Raw genomic sequence first — 24,631 nt, 5'->3', positions numbered from 1 at the left:
GTGTGGAGAGGGGTTGTACTAACCCACAAAGAGCAAAACAGACAGGACAGTGACCAGCAATAAGAATTTTTTTCACTGGGGCAAATCCCCCTGCAGCTGCCACCATGCCTGTTTATTCCCCTTAAAATGCTGACAGGATTGGGACAAAACTCTGCCTCTATCAAGAGCTATGGCCACATAGCAGTAAAAGACTCAGAGCCTGTTAAAAAAGCTCTTAGTATTAGTTCTGTTTTGGGGATCCTTTTTTTCCTTTATTTCTTCCTTCTGTAGCTGTTTCAGCTCATTTACAAAGCCTGCAAAGAGCCAGTGACTACTCCATCCACACCCCTCTCTGTCTCTGGCTTGGTCCATGTGTTGCTCAGTGCCAAGACCTCTCTCTGTGTCTGGAAGGAGAATGGGCACTACCAGGCTGGAACAGGCTGGGATTAGGAGAAACACATCCAATTAACACTTGAAAGCCTATTCAGATAGACAAACCATCCCAGACATCTTTTGGGCAGAACCCTTCTGTCCCAGCTGCCAATGCCAAGAGCCACCAGGTGTGGTGACCACCAGCTATGGGCATCAACACAGAGGGGAGCAGACTCCCTGCACCAAGATTCCTCCCTATCTGGAGTTTGAGTGGTCTCAGCTTTCTGAAAGCAGACTCAGGAGGTGCTGGGCTTCTGTAAGACCAGCACCCAGGAGCTCCAAACAGCTCTTGCACCAGGGCAGGGCTGAGCTGCCAGATCCTCTGTGCCATCTGGATCAGTCACAACAAGGCAGCTATTCTCAGCTCCATTTATACATCTGCCTGACATCACTCTTGCTGTCAAAACCAGCTTCCCAAGGCAGTAAATAGTTGTTTGGAAAAGAGCAAGTGGGTCCTGAGCTTGTCTCTGTGTCTGAATAAATCCTGTTAATGCCTTGGTACAGCAGGAGGATGGCTGGGTATGCCAGCAAGGGCAGACAGTGTTTCTATGGCTCAAGGACAAGAGGAGGAATGTCTTCTCTGTGTTCAGAGCAGTTTGGGAGGTAAATGGCACTCAGGAAGGGGGGTCAGGCACCAGGAATCAGCCTGGCTGATGGGCAAGGCAGATAAGGTTGTCCCTGAGGAGCTGGGAGCTTGCCTGCATGCAGGAGAGGTGCAGCCCTTCCTGCCTTCAGGCTCAGGGCTGTTTCTCAGGGGATCTGTATGTGATGTCTTCTGGGACGCAGCTCTGTCATTTAATCAGTGACTTTTCTCCAGGGGCTTTGGTCAGTCGCTGAAGGTGAAAGAAGTGGAGTTGAGCCTCATCCACCATTAGTGCTGGTGGAGGAGAGGGGATGAGCCTGTGTCACCCTTTTCTGCAAAATATCAGGTCCTCTCCTTCCCTCATGTGGCACCGTGGTGAGCTGTGCCACATGAGGGAAGGAGATGACAGCACCATCCCTCTGCCATCTTTGCAATCCCTTCATCCTGGCAATTGCCTTTCTCACTTTTAGTTTCCCCAAACTCCTTCAAAGGCACAAAAATTCAATAATCATTCTTCCAAAATTGCTCCTTGTGCAGAGTTTTAGCAGAGCTGGGTAGATTGTGGTCAGGGCTTTCTGTCTCAATGGGAATGTTGGTGTTTGCTGACAATTTTCCTGAAAAAAAAAAAAGGCTTTAGCCAGAGCTGGTTGTCCATGGATCAGATCTCCTTAAGGATGTATATGAACATCTTTCCACTGACAGCTTACAAGGCTGTGATTTCAGTAAGGGATTGAAAATCCAAGCGTAGTGTCAGGCTCATCATGTTTCCCCTGTCTGCTCTCAGGATTGAAAGATAGTAAACCCAAAAGTGTTAATTAAAATGATAAATAGCAGAGGTTCCATGATTCAGCAGGGGCTGCAGGAGGGTTTGCTGAGGGGGATATTTGAGGCAGGAGAGGATCACTGGGTCCCCCAGCCTTCGGCTCAGATAAGCACAGCTTCCCTAGGAAGCCATCCTGTAAATGGTACATGTCCACTGTGCAAGCTTTGGGGGTGGTGCCCAAGCTTTGGGGGTGGTGCCCACCCAGACATGGGCAAGCTCAGATCTGACCCAAGGAGGCATTTCGGGATGGGGAAGCAGCATATTGCACACATAACCCCACCCCGTCTGCTCTCTCCCCATCCAGGCATTTCTCCTCTGGGATAGCCCGGTTGCAGCTTCCATCCAGGAGCAGTACTGCGAGAGCCTGCCACCCGTCACCAACCACACTGGTGAGTGTCCCCCAGCCCCAGCCCGTTCGAGCCACCTCCCAGGGGTCCAGTGCTTGGAAGAGGGTGTCAGGGGTGTCTCCGGACTCATCTGCTGATGCATGGATCCTTTCTTGGGAGGTGGGACACGCCGATGCTGCATCGCAGCCCTCTGCTGGTGCTGCTGCAGCCTCCTTGCAGGATGACAGAGGAGGCAGGTGGAAGGTGCAGATCTCAGGAGATGAAAATAGAGAAAATAAATGTCTGTTGGGCAGAGGCAGAGATGGACAAAGAGACATCAGGGCTGGCTGCCTGTTCCATGCCATGCCCAGGGACACCAGGACTTTGGCCTCTCTGTCCACCCTCCTCTACTATCCCCCTGCCCAGAGATGATGACTGGAGGTTTTGACTTTTTGTGGGGACCACGTCACCAGTGCAGTGTGGCCACCATGGCTCTGGGCTCAGCCAACTTTTGCCCCCAGCACTTCTACAGAGGTACCATTGAGCATTTGGGAGGCCACCAGTCACAAAGAGCCTCTGGGGACATGACTATGGCCAGGGCGGGCTCAACCCTGATGGGTGGGAGCAGCAGAGTCATGTACAGCCCTGCTCAGCATTGTACATGGGTTTGATCCAATCAGGTCAGAGCTTGTGCCAAAACTGGCTTTTGGCCTATATTCAGGATGTGACTTGGATGTCACCTCAGCAGTGACAGGTCTGGTTCACTGACAGGTTTTGGGGGAGGAGAAGTGAGAAGTGTGAGGAGTGGAGCTCACAGGGACAAGGAGAAAAGTCCTCCCCAGCTCTGGGATGCTGCAGTGTTGATTTTCCATGACTGAGTGAGAATCAAAGCACACACCAAGGAACTCTTTGTCAGGGTGATGGATGGCCACAGGACTGGGCACTGACAGGTGGCCACAAGACTGGACACTGAGGAATGACCATAGGACTGGGCACTGAGGGATGGTCATGGGGACCCAGAGCTGAGGAATGGCTGCCCACCACCCATTAACACCTCCTTTTTAACAAATCCCATCTTGCCACCAGCTAATCCAGTGTCTGGCCAAGTTTAGGCTACCTTGACCTGAAAGAAGCTTCCCAAGCCCACGAGGTGGAGGCAGAAAGCCAGAGGACATCAAAAGCTGTCTGTGGAATGGCACTGCTTGGATGTCTGGTCAGACAAGAAACTTGGTCATCACTCATGTGCTTTGCTCCCTGAAGGTTTCATCTGCTCAGCGAGGGCCTGTCCTTGGCCATGTTAAGTTGTGATAAATCCCGACCCAGGGCAGCAGGCAGGTCCTAGAGAATCCCCATGCCCAGATCATGGCCTTTTCCACCCACTGCTGGAACCTCTGAAGCCCAAAGGAGAGGTCAGAAAGGTGGGAGAATTTCTGCTGTGGTTTGCTGATTGATTGCCCTGGAATCACCACCATCCTCAAGCACTGAGCGCTGCTTTCTGCAGGGATTGGGCTTTGCTCAGTGGGGATTTCTCAGTATGATTACAGTCAGGATTTAGTGCACCTCAATGTCCATCTCACCGGCAGAGGGGAGACTGTGAGGCTTCAGATTTGCAAATTGTCTATTGTTTCTACACATGCAACCTGCAATTCCTGAGCAACTCATTTGGATGAGGCTGGCACATGTGAGAGCCACTTCCAGCTGGAGGAGGGGACTTAGAACAAGAGACAGAAGTGAAATTGTCTTAAGTCTGTTTGGGAAGTGGAATTCAGCACGAGTCCTGGTCCTTGGGGTTCATTTAGGCCCTGCCTGATGGAGACAGCAATTCCTATGGAGGGATATTTACTAAACTGGAAACTTTGATTTGAGCTATTTAACACGAAGAGTTGTTAGGGTGATGCTAATGAGAATTGCAGCAGGGCCCTGAGACTTAATTTGTTAATGCCTTCACAACCCTTGGGAAATGACACATGCTGATAGCACAAGCCCAGCAGTCTCACAGCACGTGGCTCATCAGGGGATCTGCTGGATGCATGGACAGGTACTGCCTCATGCCTTTGTGCAGCATCCCTCCTCCAAAACACAGCCCACCATGGGCTCTCCTCCTCTCCTGGGTTACCAGTCCCTTAATGTCTCAGTTTTAAAGACGATATGTAGCTGGACAGTGATGTCACCAGGGTGCCAGCACTCTCTAGGCATGTGCACTGAGCTGGAAAAGTCTCTACCACAGCAGTTGTGTGGAGGGTAGAGGCACACTGGGGTAATGCTGTCTAGGCTGAGGGGCTGCAGGTGATGCAAACTCTCATCCCAGGACATGGAACACCTGAGCCTCACAGAGCTCTCCTGTCCTGCCCTCTTATTGTGGCAGCAGCTCTCTGGCCACAGAGAGAAACAGACCTTTCCCAGGCATCGTTCTGGGAAAGGCTGTGAGAAGAGCAGAGAAAAGAATGAGAAAAAATTCTTATCTTCGCTTGCTGCACCTGGTATTGTGAACATGTAGAATGTGTTATGGAGATTTGTTTATCAAAGGGTGGTTTCTTAATTAGCCAGTGGTGATGGTGTTTTAAGGACCAATTAGGTCCACCTGTAGCGAACTAGGGTATAAAAAAGCAATGGGTTTCTTAATAAATAATAATTAATGCCTTTTGTAAATGCATGGAGTCTATGCTAATTACTACCTGGCCGGGGGCCCCCTTGCGCTGACATCTTATCTCCATGGTTTTACCCATCTTCCTTTGAGCCCCCAGTGCAGGGTGATATCCCTGGGAATTCAGGCTCATTGTGAGGCTCCAACTTGATAGTCTAGGTACCATCAAAAATTCCTGTCAGTGAGTCCCCGATTTTGGCTGGGACTGGGACACAGGGCACACTGGCACAGCTGGATGCTCCATCAGAAAGCTGCCTCCCACAGTAGCAGTGAAGAAGGAATATCAGGCTGGACTGATATTCCTGATATATGGACAGGTCAATGTGGTGCATTTGGGAAGTCAGGTCAGCTACACCCCCAAACATCTGCAAGCCATGGAAGTCTCAGATTAGGCTTGACAAGGAACACAGTGAGGATCAGCATCCCTTGTCTGGCGTGGATAGGTGCTGTCCCAAAGGCTCTCAGCCCATGGACTGGCTCAGACCATGGATTCCTCTGGCTGATGATTTCAACTCCTCAGGATCTGTGTGCAGCTGCTTCTTGCCCTGTCACAAAGTCCATCAGGGAGGGACAAGGTCATTTCATCCACTGAAGCAAAGCATTCCCTGCAGCTGCAGGACTGCTTCCCTGGGGAGGGAAAGGAGAATCTGAGAAGATGGGAAACCTTCTTCCTAATTAATAATGAGGCTTTTCCAAAGCAGCTCAGCAGAAAGCACTCAAGTGGTGCAAGCTTGGAGCACTCTCAAAGGGTTATTTTGCCATTTGTAGTTCTCAAGCCTGCATGAGTCCAAGGAGTTGCCACCCAATTGCTCACACCCCCCTCTGGTCCTGGATGCACAATCCACTTCTTTGAGCTTGTTATCATGAGGAATTCGTATCCTCAAGCCTCTGTGTCTGCTTAGGAGAGAGAGGGAAGCACAGAAAATTCCTTGTCAGGAAAGAAATGTTTCATGCCAGTGCCAGTTCACCTGAAGCAAAGAAAAATGACACCAAATCTAAGCAGAAAAAAAATAAATGTCTGTGTTTTTTTAACTGAAGGTTTTTTCAAGGGGGAAAGGGAGTGTAGCTTTGCATTAAATAAGGCAAATCTAATTGTTCCTTAGGCTAAGAAGCAGTGAGTGATGAGAATATATCCTTCACAGGCACTATCAGATAAGTTGGTAACACCTTTTGCAGTGGGTGACAATTTGACCAAGAGCCTTTCCACCCACTCCAGCTCAGCTCCCAAAGCACTGACACTGCTCTAGCAGCCCACGTGCCACTGCTCTCTCATTCACTCACTGACTCCCCTGGGGTGAGTCTGGAATTTAAATTCATAAAGGTCAAATTAACATCAGCAACTATTTTCAGTCTCATTGGCATCTCTCCCACAGAGGCAGAAATATTAATAAGGAGCTGAGCAAGGGTTAAAGATGCAGCAATGAGTCTAGGCAGGGACTAGAGGGAGAGACATGGTATTGGGTAGTTTTGGGAAACAAAATTCTCATTTATATGGAAAATCCCAGTGGATTTAAATATATACTGGTGTCAGTAAGGCTATTCTGCTCCATCATGTACGAAACAGGGATGTCAACAGCAACTCGCTGATATTTATAGACTTTATTGTAGTGGAGGAGGGAAGATGAAGAGGTTTTCCAGTAGGAAACTGGGTCCCAGTACGTCCCAGTGTGAGTAGCAGCTACAGCAGTTAAACTGTACTTTGGACTGGATGCAGTGAAGTTACTGCCAGAGACTGTTCAGTTGTAGCCAAACTAGAAGGCTCTGCTGGGAAAACTGCCAGGGAAGAACTTTGTTGTTTCACTCACCCACCACCAGATCCCAGCCAACCCCAGGGAATAAAGAACCTCCTGCCACACTTAGTTATAAAACAACTCCAAACACCCCGTGGTTCATGTCAGGAGAACAAGATAAGCCCCAGACACAACCCCCTACATTATATACATATATATACACACACATATATATGCTGTAAATCTGTACATGTATCATCATAAGTGACAATACTGAGCAGATGCATCAGATACCAATAGCACAAGTTAGGTTGATGTCTTTTATTTATTCTTCTCCAGAGCAGCAGCGAAGACCCGAGGGGATAGTCAGTGACAGTGAACAGCAACAAGTCAAAAATTAATTACAAAGACCCATAGCTATCATAATGCTTAATTTGCCTGGGTAATTATTTTACACCAAGGATCATGAAACTTGAGTGCTTGGGAGGATTTCTGGGGGTTTTTAAGGACTGGAGTCTTACAGAGGTAAATAGAAGCCCCCATGCCACCGAAAGCAGTGCTGGAGGTAGAGTGTAAGCAAGGATCTACTCTGAGGCAGCCACAGCTGCTCCCAGCCATTCTGAGCATCGACTCCTCCTCAGAGGGAAGGCAAATAGCTGCACCACCCCAATTTCTACCCCATGTTAATATAAATTGTCTACCAGTGCCATTTCCCTCAATGCCCCAAGATGCTACTCAAGCATTTAACATCTGAGTGACTCTGCAGCTTGACCCAGCCACCCCTCCCTGGCAGCCCAGCACCTGAAAGTAAAAGCATTCCCAAAAGGACCCTGTTTTGGGGCAGTAAGGTGTGATATGGGTCTTTCTTCTTCACCAATCTGGTGGAGCTGCCTGGGAGGGACAAAGAGGTTTTTATGCAATTTCACAGTTGATGTATCAGACATCACAGTGAATTTTATTTTGATTAGATATGGAGATGAAGCCCTGATTGCCAAATGCAAATATTGCAGCAGAGACACAGGGGACACTCTCAGGGAACCAGAGGCTTGATAATGCCTCGGCAGCAGCAGCAATGCGGTCACAGAGGACATCAGGGCTGGACAGAAATAATTATGCTTGAAGAAGAGCTCAGCACAGTGATATGAGTTAAGAACTTTCAGATGTTAGGCTCTTGAGACACCGTAGATAAATAACCCCATCACTCTCAGCCACAGGAATGAGCCTGTAGTTCAAATTTCCATCATCTCTCCTGGCCCCTTTGCATTGTAGAAGGGAAGAGAGGCTTCACCCTTCCAGCCCTCAGAGTTGTGTCTGTGCACAGCAGCAAACTGGGACATTGTGCTGGTGCACAGTCCTGCCCAGTGTAAAGCAGGATTCATTTACCAGCACAGTTATATGCTTTGCTTTAGTCCTCTTCAGAGCATCCCAGAAATGGCTTTATGGTATGATAATACTTCAGACTTCCTGGCACCAGCTCAAGAGCACTGTGGCCACACATCTGCTACTGCTGGACCAGGATAAATATGCTCCATCCTCCATTTGGTCAAAATATTTTGGCAGATTATCTGGGAGTGGGGAGCTTTACCCTGCCAGGTGTCACATGGCGCTGTGGCTTTAGCTCAGAGACATCTTGAAAGTCTCTGCAAGTAGTGGGAACAGACTGGAGAAGAATGCTTTCTAGAAGCAGATGGAATATTGCTACAGTTATCCTGAGACAGTTATTGTGATATAGTTGTCTCAGTGTAAGTCCCTGGACAGATGCTTTTTTTCTTCAGAAGAAGCTTTATATTGCTTCAGAGCAGCACAACTCAAAGGCAATAGGGTGGAAAGGGATTGGAGCAACCTCCCCTGTGCCACATTCCCTGTCTCAAAGTAGCACCTGCTCCTTCCTGCTCCAACCATGTTTCTGTGTGGGCAGAAGCCAAATTAGGGGAATTGAGAGCAGGTATGAAAATTCACTGACCTTCCATGCTGTAGATCTGCAAAGACCAAACCCGTGCTGCCAATGGAGCTGAGAAGCCGGAGCACTCATGTGCGGAAGCTGAAGACTAGTCCCCCTGCAAGCACAGATGGGCCATGGAGCAGGCAGGGAAGCATTTAGTATTGATACATATCATTTCCATGCTAAACAGTGCTCTGAATGCTTGGAGCCACTCAAGGGGGAGCTAGAGCAGGGAGTTGTGCTAGGCAAAAGGGATTTTGCAGTCCTCGTGGCACTCTTTGTCTTCACTGCTTTACTTATCACTTCCCCATCAGGAGGGATTTTTCTCTTTTCTGTATGCTGGAGAGAGCAAAAAGAGCAGCATCTGCTTTCTGCAGTTTTTCTTCATTAAGCCTTTCTCAGTGTGAGCCTGGGAGAAATATTATGGCCACTGACTAGATGAAAACCTGGTGAGACAGAGTTCCAAATGCTGCCAGTGGCAGCACAGGGGTGAAGCCCAGGGAGAGGTCCAGGAGCATCCGACAGCCTGGCTGAGTGTCTCCTCATCTGATGGAAGCCCCAGACCCCAATGTCACCCCGCAGCATCAACCCAACCCATAGGACAACGAGGGCTGAGCTCCTGGTTGTAGCAAGATTTCTCAGAGAGAGAGGACATGATTTATATTTAGAGTGAAGGTTGAGCAACCCTCAGCCTAAGGCCTCAGATATGGGCCTCAGCGAGGCCTTTGAAATTTATGACGCAGTTAGGAATTAGCCTGTGGCGCAGTTAGAAATTATGTTAAGGTGTGATCACAAAGTAATGGGCTTTCTGGGTGTGAATTAGTATAGGTCTGCAGTGTGAAACTTTAGCCACCTTAAGACAAAGACAAACAATGTTTGCTGGCCAATGATAGTGTGTTCACAATTTGTAAAATATATTGAAGTGTATATAAACTGCCATCTTATAAACAATAAACGGAGAACATAGCATTAACCATATTGGCTTGATCTGCGTTTGTCCTGTCCAGCATTCCCTATTTTATAAGAACTCTCTAGCTTCTCCTGGTGATACCAGTGCACCCTCTCTGTGGTGGGACTGGTGGGACCCACTGGGTTTGGCATCTGGTGGGATCCTGTCATGCTCTAACGGGAGTGCCAAACAGCATCCCACCAAGTGCCCTGGAGAAAGGTGGAGATATTAAATCCAGCCTCAAGCAGACACATCACAGAATGATGTACCTCTGTCTGGCTACACCATTTCCACTAATCTCTCTTGGGTTGATTATTAACGGCATTGCTGTGGGTTTGTTTTACTGGTGGAGAGTATCATCATTGTCGCTCTCTGGCCCTGCTGACTTTTAATTACTCACTCTTCCTATTTGTCCTCCCTGAGCAATGTCTGTCCGTCCCCCAAAACAAACCCTGAAATGCAGGAGGGGAACTGAGGCAAAAGAGTATGCAAAGAAAATGGAGTTTGTGCCCAGCCCTACCAGTCCCCGTAAGAGGCTGTGATAGCTGCAGAGCAGCCAGGGACATTAGTACTGTGTAAGCTCCATTTTCCTGTGCTGCATTATTCCAAGTGAAGCTTTTCCTGTCCCAGACATTCATGCAGCTTCTCACCTCAGCGGCTAACAGGGAGAGCACTTGCAATTTAACTTTGTCCGTAGTTCAAGTAATTACTGGTTGTTTTTTCCTTACAAGGATGAATGTTATCATAAAATTTTTAACTGTGACCCTCTATTTCTCTGTCAAATTTGGGTCAAAACAACAAAGGAGCTCAGTAAATTCAAATGGATGCAGAAAAGCACAGACACACATGTGATAAAAGGCACCTTCTTTCCTGCAAAATACAGACTTAAAACACAACTTAAAGGGAAGGTTGCCACAGCAACCCTACACATTACCAAAGCTAAAAACAAAGGTCATTGTTAAAATTAATTTCTTCCTACAAGCTATGGGAGGCAGAAGGTAACACTCACTATGCTCTGATGCTTCCCCAGCTTACATGCTTGGAAGCTGTTTTTCCTTGCTAAGATATTTGAAGACACTGAAAATCCTGAAAATTTTCTCTGAGAACATTGTAAAATAACAAGTAGCCAATTTTTTCAGATAATTGATGAAAACTAATATTCCTCCATAAAAACCTTCATCATCATAATCAATAGTATTTTGCTTTTTTTCCTCTGGTCACTCTTTATCCAGCTCCATCCATAGGAATTTTTGGGAAAGGCATTCAAATAACAATCACAAATCCAGGGGGAGGGGAAACGCTGTGTTCTCACGCCCAAGGAGCTGTGAATTGGGGTGTTTTGTATTAGGAAATGGCAATTTCTGTCTCTGTGCCAGCAGCACAAACATCTCCAGTACCAAGGAGTGTTTTGGACTGAACTCTGCCTCTTCCAGCATTTCCTGTTCACCCATTTCCTGCTTATCTGAGATTGTAGTATATGGATATTGTAGTCATTTTGCTTCCGACCTCACTGTGAGATGAAGCAGGGACACATTTAGCTACAGTACATGTTGTTCTAAATATACACAAATTATACATTAAAAAGCCTGCAATGTGGCCTACCTAATGCCTACATTAGTACACTTGTGTAGCTGGGAAAAGCCTACAAATCCTTGAAATCTGAAATTGTAGTTTTGGAGTTTTCTACCCAGGAAAGACTGGAAGAGACCAACATGAATGGCTGGGAAGGAGATTTTGCAGCCAGGAGGTGTGAGATGCTTGGAGAGGCTTAGAACCAGACTGGACACAGCACTGAGGAAGAGCAAGTCTGACTTATTGCCTGTTGTGGGGCTGGATGCCAACATCATGGCTGAAGGAAGGAGCAGGGCTGGGAAACCAGAGCCAGGGGACTTAGAAACCAGGTGTAAAACTAAGTTTGTGCCAGAACTGGGCTTAGCCAGTAGTTTAGACATGACCAGAGTAAGAGTCATTGCAGGATATGAGGTCATAATTATGAAAGTTGCTAAGGCTTATGCTCACCGGAAGGCCCTGTGGGAAAGGCACAGCTGCAGGCTGCATGGTTGGAAGCTGGCTGAGGGGTGAGAGGCAGCCATGAGTGAGGGGAGAGGCAGCTGAGTGACAGCTGGAAGTGAGGTGGTGATTGCTGGAGGAACCCGTGTGCCACGGTGTCTGTCCTGGAAATGCTTGTCAGGCTCAGCTGGACACCGAGGTCAGCACTGGCCACCTTCCCAAACCTCAGGAGGTAAGGACAGTGGCTTTGGGTTCGGAATTCCTGAGCCCCAGGGAGACCTTGGCAATGATGACAAAGGCAAGGAGTCATCTCCTGCAGGGGTTTGTAATCCAACTTTATTTGGCAGCTCAGAAGAGCTACCTGGGTTGAAGGGTAAACAGTCTACAAGAGCAGCGTGCAGCCTCTCACACAGGCTTTTAACAGTGAGTGGTAACCAGGGGATGGCCCTACGTGAGCCAATGAGACCAAACAGGATTGTGGAAATCAGGGTAACATACATGAGGGAACACCAATGGGGAAAGAGGGTAGGAGGAGACCTGAATGTCTGGCCTATCTCTCGACGTCCCGCATGGAACCTTTCAGAAAGAAAGGAAGGGCTGCCGAGTGATGGACGGGCTTAGGGCGGGTCCTCAGAAGGGCTACATTTCAGGGGAGGAGGGAAAGGAGGATTGGCAAGGGAGGGCAGGACCACTTACATGGGGGTGCGGAATTAAACCGCTTAACCAACTGAACAAACTCCATAACACAATGCAACACCCGTGGACAGTGTATGAGCAGGAGGCTGATTGGATGGTAGGATGCATGGACAGAAGCATGGTAGCTGAGCCAGCCAGTGGGTGCCTTCTTTCTGTTAAATTCTGTTAGGTCTCAGTTTGGTTTCAGTTATGTCAGGTTGAAATTAAAGGTATAAAAAGGGGCCGATTTTACAATAAGGCAATCTCATTTGGATGCATAAAGGGGTCTGTGTTGCTTTGTTCCCACTGCTACAAGTCATGGCCGTGATGATTCAAGCAGCCCTTGCAAGTCTTTCACAGCCCCCATTTTGTGTCTGCCACGAGGGTTTTCTGGGGGCTGAGCTTGTGGTGACCCATCAGCTGGTGCAGCAGCCCCAGCTCTCCACACAAATCCTGACCTTCCAACAGCCTGGAAGTGGCCCATGGTGGCCCACACACCTCTGCTAACCCTGTGCACTTTGTCCTTGCAGGTCCCCAGTGCAACGCCTCGGTGGACCTGATCGGCACATGCTGGCCCCGGAGCGCAGTGGGGCAGCTGGTGGCTCGGCCCTGCCCCGAGTACTTCTATGGTGTGCGGTACAACACCACCAGTAAGAGGGGCAGCACTGCTGGGGACACAGCGGGCAAGGGTTCTGGGACACAAGGGACAATACACCTCTGGGAACAAAGCTCATCAACCATAAAGGCCCCAGATTTCAGGGAGGGTCGTTTCAGAGAAGCAGCTTTATAAGCAGGTCCTCCTGGGAGGAGGAGAGGGCTGATGTCCCCATCTTGGGGACACAGGCAGAGGAGTAATCCTGCCCTGCCCTTGGAGGTGGTACAGGGGTCTGAAGACCCCAGCTGAGCAAAGACTGGGGGACTTTGGATGTTGTCCTCTCCTGGCACAGGTGGTTGCACTGTCCCTGCCAGTGACATGCTGGCAGTAGAGGATGTAGCAATATGAAAAGTTCCCAAACTCATTGCTAGCATAAGGTTGTGTTTCTGACCACCCAAGTGCTACTTTTGATGAAAGAAATACCTTGCTTCTCACAAAAAAAAAAAACATAGATTTTTCCATCCTGCACATTCTTGCAGCCATGGAGGATGGCACAGACACACAGCTCCTGCTTTGTGGTGCTCTCTGTATTAATCACAACTTGAGCCTGTCTCTGAGCCCTTTCCCACCCCATCACTCTGACGAGGCTCACAGCTTCCTGTTAATGGAAGCCCAGTCTCACCCCAGTGCTGGCATTGCCCCACTGCTGACACCAATGACAAGACTCTCTGGGGTGCCTGGGCCATTCCTCCCCAATCAATCTTGACACCTACTGTCCTTGCTGGGAGGCAAAAAAGCTCCTAATTCAGAGAGCGAAGTGAAACTTCATGCTGCAGTCTCAGCAGAGAGCCTGGGCTAGCACATGATCACCCAAGCAAACAGCAGAATGAAAGGGAAGAAGAGTCAACTGGTGCTGCTTCTGCTGCATCCCTGTGGGTGGTGAGGAGGTGTTGGTGTCCCCCAGTGCCAAGGGCAGAGCTGTTGAAGACCCAAAATTCTTGAGTGGGTCTGAAATATTCCAATATTCCAATAGGATTTTGGTTCTGCAGTTTTGACCAAGGCAGTAACTGAGCTGCCTTCAAAGCAGAAGATGCCAGGCCTGGCCTGATGCCAGACATGGCCTGATTAGTGACATTAGGTCACATGCTTGTGCTTATCGTCATGCTCTGTTAACTCTTGGATGGGCATTCTCTCTTTCAGATAATGGGTACAGAGAATGCCTCGCGAACGGGAGCTGGGCAGCACGTGTCAACTACTCCCAGTGCCAGGAGATCCTCAGTGAAGAGGTAGGAGCTTGAGAGTCCCTACGCTCCTGGCAGGAGGCCGAGAGACAGATGATGGAGTTTTGAAAGGCAACAGCATCCAGGCCAGGAATGGCCCATGGCAGCTGAGGGCTGAGCATGCAGGAGCATTCCAGTGATAAAGTTGCACATGGCAATTATGACTCCTTCTTGATCTGTATTTTTATTCCCCATCAGAAATAAAGCCATGCCTATTTCCATCCCCATTAAAAATCCAAGAGGATTGCCAAGGTGAGGTCCCCAGGGCCTCTGGGTACATATCAGCCCTGTCACTTTCTTACAGCTCCCTTCTCACACAGCACTCAATGAAAACCCTGTCCTTCCCTGATGGCAGTGAAATAAAAAATATATTTAGGAAGCTGAAAGAGATAAAAGAATGGGGATCAAGTCCCCGAGTAAGTCAAGCCACCCCTTGAAGCAGAGGAGAAGTGATACGAGTTTTTAATTTGTGGTTGATATCAACTCTGGTATTTAAGATGCTGATATCTCTTGCCAGGAATGTTTTTTTCACTCACTTAATTGCTTATTTACCGATTAGATGAGTGCCTAACAGCAGGAGTGATCAATTAATTCAATTATCTTTCACACTTTCCTCTGCCCAAATTCATTCTAGCCTCTCAGTTGCCCCCAGGGCAATGGGAAATGAACTGAAATATAAGATTCTAGTGAGCTCAACTGAGTTCCAGCAGGGTTTCCCCAGAAAAGCATTTAGGATGTCCCAGCTGTGAGCTGCTCTGGTACAAGTGAGATGTGAAACCAGGCTGGTGCCTCTCCTTCCCACATTATCCCCATCTCCTTCCATTCCCACTGTCCTGTCCCAGGGTGAGCTCAAATGGCTTCCTGAAAAGGGGCCCAGAATTTGAAGTGCAGCTGCCAAAGGTGATGTGGTGGAGGAGGTGGGTTTGGGTTAGTACCAGGGCTGCTGTTGACTCTCTGCCCATCTCCCCTACTCCCAGAAGAAGAGCAAGCTGCATTACCACATCGCTGTCATCATCAACTACCTGGGCCACTGTGTTTCGCTGGGGGCCCTCCTCGTGGCCTTTGTCCTCTTCATGCGCCTGCGGTGAGTGACAAACCTGCTGCCGTGTTCCTGCAAGGTCATCTCAGGCAGGGATGGATCCAGCTCCTGTGCTTTGCCATCTACTCTGCCACAGCCACTGCCCTCCAGGCTGGAGGGATCCTGCCTATCTCAGGGTTGTCTTTCTTTTGCTGCTTTTTTAAAGCACCTAGTTATGGAGGCAGAGGGTCCTCCTTGGTGCCTTCCACCTTGTTGGTGCCCACCTCACCCAGGGCATGGTCCAAGCAGGTCACCCTTGTGGTCCCAACAGAGACACTCAGCTCTACACACAGCACTGTGCCCAGTCCCCCTCCTCTGATGGTGCCTTGTTCCACCCCTCTCCAGGAGCATCCGGTGCCTGAGAAACATCATCCACTGGAACCTGATCACAGCCTTCATCCTACGCAATGCCACATGGTTCGTGGTCCAGCTCACCATGAACCCAGAGGTGCACGAGAGCAATGTGGTAGGTGCACCTCTTCCAGGCTGAGCCCAGTCCTGAGCAGCTGGAGGGTGTGAGGACCCTGAGGATCACAGAAACGCAAAGTAGTTTGGGTCTGAAGGGACCTTAAGGATCATTTAGTTCCAACCCCCCTTCCATGGGATGTCTTCACTATCCCAGGTTGCTCCAAGCCCCATCCAACCTGGCCTTGGACACTCCAGGCATGGAGCAGCCACAGCTCTGGGCAACCTGTTCCAGGGCTTCACCACCTTGCCAGGGAAGAATGTTTTCCCTAAACCTACTCTCTTTCAGTTCGAAGTCACTAGGATGTGGCTACAAAAGCAACTTCAGAGAACAAATAGGGCTGGCTGGTGGCTGGTTGTCTGTATGAGAAACACGGATTTGCTTGCTCTGCCGGGCTCTGTGCTGCTCCGTGCATTGCTTGCACCACTGTGACAGAGCTCGACAGGCTCCACATCTCCTGACAGGTTTGGTGCCGCTTGGTCACTGCTGCCTACAATTACTTCCATGTCACCAACTTTTTCTGGATGTTTGGTGAGGGTTGCTACCTGCACACAGCCATCGTGCTCACATACTCCACGGACAAGCTCCGCAAATGGATGTTCATCTGCATCGGCTGGTGTGAGTGCCAGGTTTCCCCTCACCTAGCAGTACCCAGGGTTTAGTGATGGGTGATGCCCCCTCCAGCCTCTGCTCCAGTTCTTCTTGCACACAAAGAGCTGCAAAAAGGAGCAGGAGGATGGGATTTGCATGGACACCTCATCTCACTGGGTGGTTTGTGTGTGAGAAATCCTCTGTTACGGTGTGGTTTTGTGGCAGCCTTGCACTTCTGAGACTCACCTGTGTGTTCCCCTGCAGGTATCCCCTTTCCCATCATCGTTGCCTGGGCCATTGGGAAGCTCTACTACGACAATGAGAAGTGAGCATGATTGTTCTTACCCTCTATTCTTCTTTCTGTCCCAAATCCTCAGGGATCAGTTGTGTCAGGAATTCTGTCAGGGAAGAAAAAAAGGATAATATTTTTCCATTCTTTCTTTTATCCCACATCTCAGCTCTCTGCAGCACAAGCCCTGTCCTGCTTGTTTCTCCTCAAAAGGCAAATGTGATTTTTAAGGGGGAAAAGAGATTAAACCAGATTTCCTACAATAGGTTTACTAAAGGGAGCTGGGATTTAACCAGCAGAGATCTAAATTACCCTCACCTGAGCCATTTTCACAGGTACCTGCTGATGAAGGTCTTAACAGGTACCTGAGAGTTCATCCCAGAGTGGGAAGTTGAAAGGAGCCCATTGAGATGAATGGCAGCTTGTTCTGTTTTCCAGAGGTAGTTTTCCCTCCTGGCTACAGAAGTACTGTGCTACTCACACAGGCACTGATTGAACAACCCTGACAAGGTGCTCCCAGGACAGGGATGCACCTGAGTGAGTTCCTGCAGGGTTTGCTGAGGACAGAGCTGACCTGGACTTGTGTGTGAGGTTATGGAGAATCATGGAATAACCTGAGCTGGAAGGAACCCACACGGAACATCCAGTCCAACTCCTGGCTCTGCACAGACACCCCAACAATCCCACCCTGTGCATCCCTGAGAGCATTACCCAGAAGCTCCTGGAGCTCTGGTAACCTCGGGGCTGTAACCATTTCTTGGGGAGACTGTTCAGTGCCCAAGAACCCTCTGGGGGGAGAACTTTTCATCATATCCATCCCAAATTCCCCTGTGACACAACCTCAGGCCATTTCCTTGGGTCTTGCCCCTGTCACAGGGAGCAGAGATGGGGGCTGCCCCTGGGGAGGAGCTGCAGCCCCTGATGAAGTCTAAACTCAGTCACCTCTGCCACAGCTAAAAATTACAAATATCCTCAGTTGCTTCTCATGTGGCCCCTCCAGACTGCTCCCTATCTTCATGTCCCTCCTTTGGATGCTCTCTAATGGCTTCAGATCTTTTTTACATTGTTGTGCCAAAACTGCCCACAGGGTACGAGGTGAGGCTGCCCCCATGCAGAACAGAGTGGGGACAGTCCCTCCTTTGTGAGGAGGGTGTCCCTGCTTGTCCTGCAATAACCAGCTCCCACATCTATATGGCACCCATAAACACTCCTACAAGCCCACACGCACCTCCTTTTACTGAGTTCCCAGGGAAGCTATTTCACAATGGCTGCAGCAGTTTGAGTTTTAGTGCTTTCACCTCACAGACAGTGACTTACAGAGACTGTACAAGGACAGGAGTCTATTCAAGTTATTCCCATGTCAGGCTTGTCCCTGACACCACTGTCCTTGACTTGCAGATGCTGGTTTGGGAAGCGAGCAGGTGTTTATACTGACTACATTTACCAAGGCCCCATGATCCTGGTGCTTCTGGTAAGAGCAAAGTGACCTTTTGCATGCTAAATAGTCCTTCTGTGTGCAGGTGGGACACAGCTGCTCCTGTACAGGGTATTTCCCCCTCCTTTAGCTTCACTCTTCTGGGGCTGGTTCTGCTGCCCCACAGCAGCACTGGCCCTCACCCAGACTGCCCCTTGAGCAATTTTGGGCTTGGGGTGCCAAGGAGCCTGGAAACCTCACTCTGACAGGGGTGTCCCATCAGCAGACTCCAACATGCATCAGTAGGTCCCTCCATCCCTGCCGTGGAACTGTTTGGGTGTGGGTGGATGCTTTGCCAAGCATTTGAAGAAGCCTGGGATCCTTGACTCCATTCCCTGATCCTGATTGCACCTCTCTGTTCCTGGTCCCCAGCTGAGTAGGTGTGCTTGATCCAAGGGTCATGTGGATGGGGCTTTGCCTTTTGGGGAGGGACAAAGAAGAGCAGAGGTGGCAGGTCAAAAGCTGGGGGTCCAACCCTGTGTTTGCAGGGGGAAAGCCAAAGTTCCAAAACTATTCCTTCATCCTTGCCCAATGCTGAGAAAACTCAAGGGAGTAAAAATCACCAGCATGATGGAATAATTGATCCTGCTTCCCATTTCCCCATCAGGTAGCCAGGCCACTACTAATTCCTGCCAATTGTGTTCACCTCCAATGACTCCTTCCCATTCCCTCAGTAGCAATTTGGCAGCCAAGAGAGCGACCAGGCAGACACTGGATGTGATGACAGCCTTAGATTCTTCCTCTCCCTTTGCTTTTTCACCTCCAACCATTCCTCTAGCACTTGTCCTTTCTTGGCAATCTTTTGGCATGCCCTGCTGCCCCGATCCCATGACCAAACTCCTAAATCTTATTGTTCAAGTGTTTTTACAAAAGGCAGACATCCTCTCATGGTGCACGGAAGGCAATAGATCAGGTTCAAGAGGAAACATCCCCATTTCCCCTGGCTCCCCCTTCCCACCCATTGTAAAAGAAATGGGAGGAAATACTGAGGGAGCAGACACTAACCATATGTTCCTCCCAGATCAACTTCATCTTTCTATTCAACATTGTCCGAATCCTCATGACGAAGCTCCGAGCTTCAACCACGTCAGAGACAATCCAGTACAGGTAAGAGTGACCCTGCTGGAAGCCAACCTAGGAACTGGGTTCTCTCATGATTAGTGGGGATGGGAACAGCCCCATTAGCCAGGTAGCAAGGGGATGGGAGCATGGACAGACACCTAAGAGCACCTCAAATGCTCTTTGGAGGCACATGATCATTAAATCTGGCCAGGGAGAGCCTTGTGATGTAGAGTGTGGATGTCTATTTCTGCCTTTGAAGTGAACCCTTGGGATTTGAGTCTCTTTGCAAAAGCCTGTTCTGGTGGGACCTGATGAGCTCTCCAGGCTGGGAGCTGTAAATCCTGGCATAGAGGTGAGAATTAAATCACTGCTTGACAGAAAAGCAAAAGCTGAGGAAGCTGATGAATCGATGCCACTACAACACCTCCTTGTAAAGAAGAAGACAGTACTCCCACAACACAAGGCAGGAAGATTTAACCCCTCTTTGCCTGTTGGGGAGTATTTTGCAGACAACATAAGAGGTGCATGGTTAGAGCAGCTCCCTAGAGTACCTGGAAAAGAAGACACTTTGGGTGTCATCACTGCCTCTGTCTGGATCATTTTGTGGGCAGGAATTGGGGAATCTTGCTGTGTGCCAGGTCAAGAGAAGCTGGTTTGAGGTGGAAGGTGGCTTTTTCAGCTGAGAAAGGAAAAATTCTGGTTCTATTCTTGGGAAAGCTACACCAGTGAATGTGCTGTACTGTAGTTTTCCAACTCCTGTACTTGGTTCCTTCCAGCTCCTCCATGGCATCAGCCCATTTGTGTCAGGGATTATTATTCTTTCCTCTAAATCAGAGATGCAAAACAGGTCCCAGACCCCCTCTCTGCCCAGCTCAGACCCTCCAGGGATGACCATCTGTTGGAATCTGTCCATTAACAGGATTTTTAAGCAAAAAGTAATGAATTGGCATTGTTCTTGTCCCCTGATCCAAAGGAATAAGATGCCAAGCCCCTATCCTTCTCACACTCTCTGTATCAGCACTATGACTTTTCACAAACTGTACTTTTAATCCCATCAAGATATCAAATTAATTACCTGAAGTTAGGTTTCCACAAACTCACGTTGAAGGGTGTGAATTATTATACCCTCCTTAATTCCTTTTTAATTGCGCTGTAGATCAGCCAAGCAATCATTCCATGCCAGCTCAAGGTCAGGCCTCTGCTCTCCACTGCCCTTTTCTGGCTGAAGAAGCAGAGCAGGGGCCCAGTGCTCAAACCATCCCAGTCCCTTGGGAACTGCACTGGAAAACAGCCCAACTTGGCTCCACCTCCCCTAGCCACTGGTTGTCAAGTCCCAGCAGACCAGTCCAAGCCATGCTGGTGCTGGAAGTGGGATGGGCAGAGTCCTTGTGCCCAGGGCTGCACTGTAGCAGCTCAGGTCCCTATTTTCTCCCTAGGAAAGCAGTCAAAGCTACACTGGTGCTGCTGCCCTTGCTGGGGATCACCTACATGCTGTTCTTTGTCAACCCCGGGGAGGATGAGATCTCCAGGATAGTCTTCATCTACTTCAACTCCTTTCTGGAGTCTTTCCAGGTAATGGTCCTCCACACTGTCTTCCATCCCAGTCCTCTCACCAAGGGATGTGGAGGAGCCCATCCTGGCTGATGCCTCATCCCACTTCTGCCCCCTCCCAAAACCAGACATCCCCAAACCCCAGAACTGTTCCAAAGCTCCTGGCTCAGGGGTACCTGTTGGCTGTGATTCTGCTGCTTGTCTCCTTCCAGGGCTTCTTCGTCTCTGTCTTCTACTGCTTCCTGAACAGTGAGGTGAGCAGAGTGGGCTGGGGTTTTTCGTGGGGGCCTAGACCCTTCCTTGCAAGCAGACAAGTTCAGCAAAAGGCTCTACTGCTGCACAGGGCTTGGAGGGTGTTGGTCCCTAATTCTCCACCTGAAGGTCTTCGGTGATCAGAGTCAGTGCTTCACCTCCAGCCCTAGCTACATCTTCAGCCCCAGAATTTGCTGATAAAGGAATGGCTGCTGTCTGTCTCCTCCTCTGGAGGAGGAAAATCCACCCCCAAGAACAGATGCTCTCATGGTGCACCTGTGTGATTTGGTGCAGCAGAGCCAAGGGTCCTCCCCATCCCAGAGAAATCCCTCTCCAGGGTGAGCTCCATACACATGTGGATTACACATGGATGAGGATCTCTCCCAGGCTCTGACCCAAAACACAAACAGCAGAAAGCAAAGGAGCTGAAAGTAGAAGTGAATCCTGGGTCCAGATATTTGGCCATAGGGCTCTTTCCTCTCTCTCCTCCAAATGCTCTCACACCTTTGCTGACTCAGGAAAGTTTACCCTTCATGAACCGCTTTGTTAGCAAATCACATATCATTAATCCATTTCTGGCTGGAGGACTGAGGAGAAGGATGGCTGGTGCCTCTGAACAGCCTCTGTGTGATAACCAAATGTCCCTCATTCATTTCGCCCAGGTGCGATCGGCCGTGCGGAAGCGGTGGCACCGCTGGCAGGACAAGCACTCCATCCGTGCCCGCGTGGCAAGGGCCATGTCCATCCCCACCTCCCCGACCCGCGTCAGCTTCCACAGCATCAAGCAATCCACGGCTGTCTGAGCCGGGAGCCAGAGGCCACACCAGGAGCCGATGTCTCCACTGGGACGTGGGGAACCCCTGGGAGGGGGGCACGGCACAAGACCAGGTCCTGCTGGCAGCCCCAGCCCCGCAAGGAGAGTATGAACCCACTCGGTCATGGGACACCTGCACAGCTCCTGCTCCATGTGCTGGGCAGGCCTGAAAGACAGGACAGCTGAGATGCTGCTTTGTCATCTCCCTGGCAGCTGTGTGACCTACTGGCATGGCAGAAAGAGCCAGAAGGACCTGGAGAGGTTGCAGGGTCTTTCTGCCAGCTCCATCCTGGGCATGATGTCTCAAGGTTTGGGCATGATTTATCAGGTTTGTCTGCTTTGAGGTGACAGGAAACCAGGTTATTGCTGGGACAGCTTATGGGGCTAATTCCCTGGGAAGCTGGGTCAGCCTTCCAGTGAGCACATGCTGGAATGTTGCTGGTGGCAGGGGAACCCTCTAGAGGAGTCAAAGTCCTGTGTGTTGGAAGGGGATGGATAGAGAGCCTTGGAATGACTGTAGACATTGCTTCATGTGGCTGTGTTTTTGCAGCACTGGGGCTGAGTCCTTCCCCTGTCTCTTGCTGTGTCTCCTGGTGTCCTGTAACTGCTGCTTGGTCTGACTAGATCATTTCTCATCTTGACACCAAAGGTGGGGTAAAGCAGTGGGGTGGGAGAGGGGAGGTAACTCCTTCTCCCATGGGGATGGATCCTAGGGGCTCTGAACAGCCACACAGAGTTGGCTTATCTGGAGGGAAGCACAGGAATTAGTTAAATTCTCTGGTTCATCCCAGATGGACCCACAGGTCTCTGCAAAGCTCTGGACCTCATGCTGACTCCATGTCCCTGCTCAGATGGTGGAAAGGAGAGGAAGCCCTGCAGTGGAGCGGTGGCTGAGGTCCCCAGATGTTGCAGAGGATGGATAAATATAATTATTCATAAATAATATAGCCAAGATAAAACAGTCGTCCCAGCTAGCTGGACAACGCCCCTGCCTACAGATGGGTCCAGGGGTCAAGTGGACTGTTCCATCTCACCCCCCAAAATGTATGGTTCACCCCACACCCCTCCCCTAAAACATCAAGTGCCTGTAACCCCATTGGCCCGAGCCTTGTTCCAGCCCACCTTGAAGCTCCTTGAAAAGGGGACTCTGAGGGGCCGGACAGCCTCTTGGATCTTCTTCCCCTCTCTTGGATCTTCTTCCCCTCTCTTGGAACTTCCTCCCCTCTCTTGGAACTTCCCCTCCTCTTAGAACTCCCCCTCTCCTTGAGCATCTTTTTGTCTCTCCCCTCCCCCATCTCCTTAAGCCTCGCCACGTGCTGCGTCTGGCAGCTTGAGGCAGAACCTTTCTGCATCCCCAATAAACCTGATCCTCCAAGAGCAGCCTTCAGAGATCTCTCGCCTCAATTCACCCAAACCGTCCTGGGGCAGATATCGCTACACCCAAAGGCAGGTACAGGCCCTGGCTCTGCCCTCTCCTCCTTGCCCTGTTTTACCTGGGTAGATGGGCCCAGTGTCAAAGCTGCTCCTTGCTCTTGTGCAGGGGATGGGACTAAACCATCCCCATGTTGGGGTTAAGTGCCTTGGAGGAGCAGCAGCCTCCTTTCCTCCCTTCCCTCCCTTCCCTCTCTTCCCTCCCTTCCCATCTCCCTCCCCATTCTCAGGACTCCAGATTGTCCCCAGTTCCCCCTCGCTCATTGCCCTCTTCCATGTGGTCACCAAAAGCAGCTGAGCAGAGAAGTGGATTTGCCTTGACCTCTTTGGAGCCACCTTTTCCTTGTCCCATACAAGGTCTGGGGACGCAGGCAGGAGACAGATTACAGCAGGTTTATGGGCTGTCTGCCCTCTGCATCCCAGGGATTTTGCCACTGGGGCCATACAGGGTGTGGTGTGAGCCCCTTCACATTTCTGTGCCTCAGTTTTCTGGCTATAAAGAACAGGCATAAATGTTTCCTGCCCTGGGGAGATTTAAGCATCTTTGAAATTGCAGTATTTTGTGATTTCCTCAGGATATACCACCAGACAGGAATAAAATCTTGCATCTTTTTATTTAAAGAGAAGCATAAGAAAAAAAAACTCTGGGTTCTTTCTTCATTTGTGAATTTCAGTAGTTTGGAGCAAATTCCTCCCACTTCCCTCCCATTTGATTTTCTACCTGCAAGTCTACAGTGCAGCAAAACTGGAGACATCCCATTGACTCCAATAATCTGCTAGGAATAGCAACAGTTCCCAGTATGACACAGTGACCACAACAGGGACCATACCCTGCACATAGGGCACGTTTCAGTCTTTGTTCAAGTTCAGCCACTGCAAACAGTACCAAAACCTGCCCCTTCTTCAAAATATGGCTGTGAAAAAGACCCCATGAGTTATGCAATGGGAAAAGGGGCAGCTGCCAGCTCTATGGACACTTTCTGCTAGTACTCTACAAGGAGTAGATTTGCATCTTCTGTGTCATGGTTTCTCTGTTGGGTACTTTGGCAGGAGCTAATAATGATCTGCTGGCAATGGAGAAGGGGAAATGTCCCAGAGAGCTTCTTTTCCTCATCCCTGCAAGTGATGTTGCCAAAAAATGACATGCTACATGTTCAATTTTGACTTTTCTAAAGTGAGGTCTTTTGGTGGAAAGAAGCTGGAAATTGAAAAACCAAAGAAAGAAACCCAAACAGAAGCATCTGTGTTCATATCACTGTTTTTCTTTCTCTTCTTGGTGGTCTGCTCCAACTGATGTGACTTTGATTTCCATAGCTGGAGTGTGTATTCTCAGTCTTGTTTGATTAAAAATACTTTAATTCCTCTTACAAGGACTTTTGGAGCATGTTTATCTTTTGGAAAAGACAACCCTGGCATGGCCCCTCCCCAGTTTCCATGGGATCATCCTCACACTGCAGTGGGCTCAGCATCCCACTGGTCCAGAAGCCTTTTAGTCTCCTTTCTACCCCAACTCCATGTGCCCAGAGCATGGAGGTGGCTCTCCACAAAGGTATCTACACCATCTCATCCAAGAGAATTCCACACAGGTTTTCCAGACAAGTACCACCAGGGATGGAGAAAGTCCTCCAGGTTTTCCCCCTTGCCAGGTGAGCTAA

The 24,631-nt window shown here is 49.5% G+C and overlaps 1 protein-coding gene across 1 annotated transcript in view; it reads left to right on the top strand.

Annotated features, from left to right (window-relative positions):
* The window catches only part of CRHR1 (corticotropin releasing hormone receptor 1), a 30,648-nt gene extending 6,308 nt beyond the window's left edge, over positions 1-24,340 (top strand). The window contains exons 2-13 of the mRNA XM_021542298.3: positions 2,122-2,206; positions 12,624-12,743; positions 13,889-13,974; positions 14,946-15,052; positions 15,392-15,512; positions 15,977-16,130; positions 16,368-16,428; positions 17,791-17,863; positions 18,888-18,973; positions 20,365-20,500; positions 20,692-20,733; positions 21,394-24,340. Of these exons, the coding sequence (XP_021397973.1) occupies positions 2,122-2,206; positions 12,624-12,743; positions 13,889-13,974; positions 14,946-15,052; positions 15,392-15,512; positions 15,977-16,130; positions 16,368-16,428; positions 17,791-17,863; positions 18,888-18,973; positions 20,365-20,500; positions 20,692-20,733; positions 21,394-21,534 (1,212 nt within the window). The 3' untranslated portion in view covers positions 21,535-24,340. The remainder of the gene's footprint in view (positions 1-2,121; positions 2,207-12,623; positions 12,744-13,888; positions 13,975-14,945; positions 15,053-15,391; positions 15,513-15,976; positions 16,131-16,367; positions 16,429-17,790; positions 17,864-18,887; positions 18,974-20,364; positions 20,501-20,691; positions 20,734-21,393) is intronic.
* The last annotated feature ends 291 nt before the right edge of the window (positions 24,341-24,631 follow it).

Source organism: Lonchura striata, chromosome 25 (genome assembly GCF_046129695.1).
Source record: "Lonchura striata isolate bLonStr1 chromosome 25, bLonStr1.mat, whole genome shotgun sequence".
NCBI lineage: Eukaryota > Metazoa > Chordata > Aves > Passeriformes > Estrildidae > Lonchura > Lonchura striata.
Note: the sequence above shows the minus strand (reverse complement) of the source record. Positions and strands in the feature narration are given on the sequence as shown.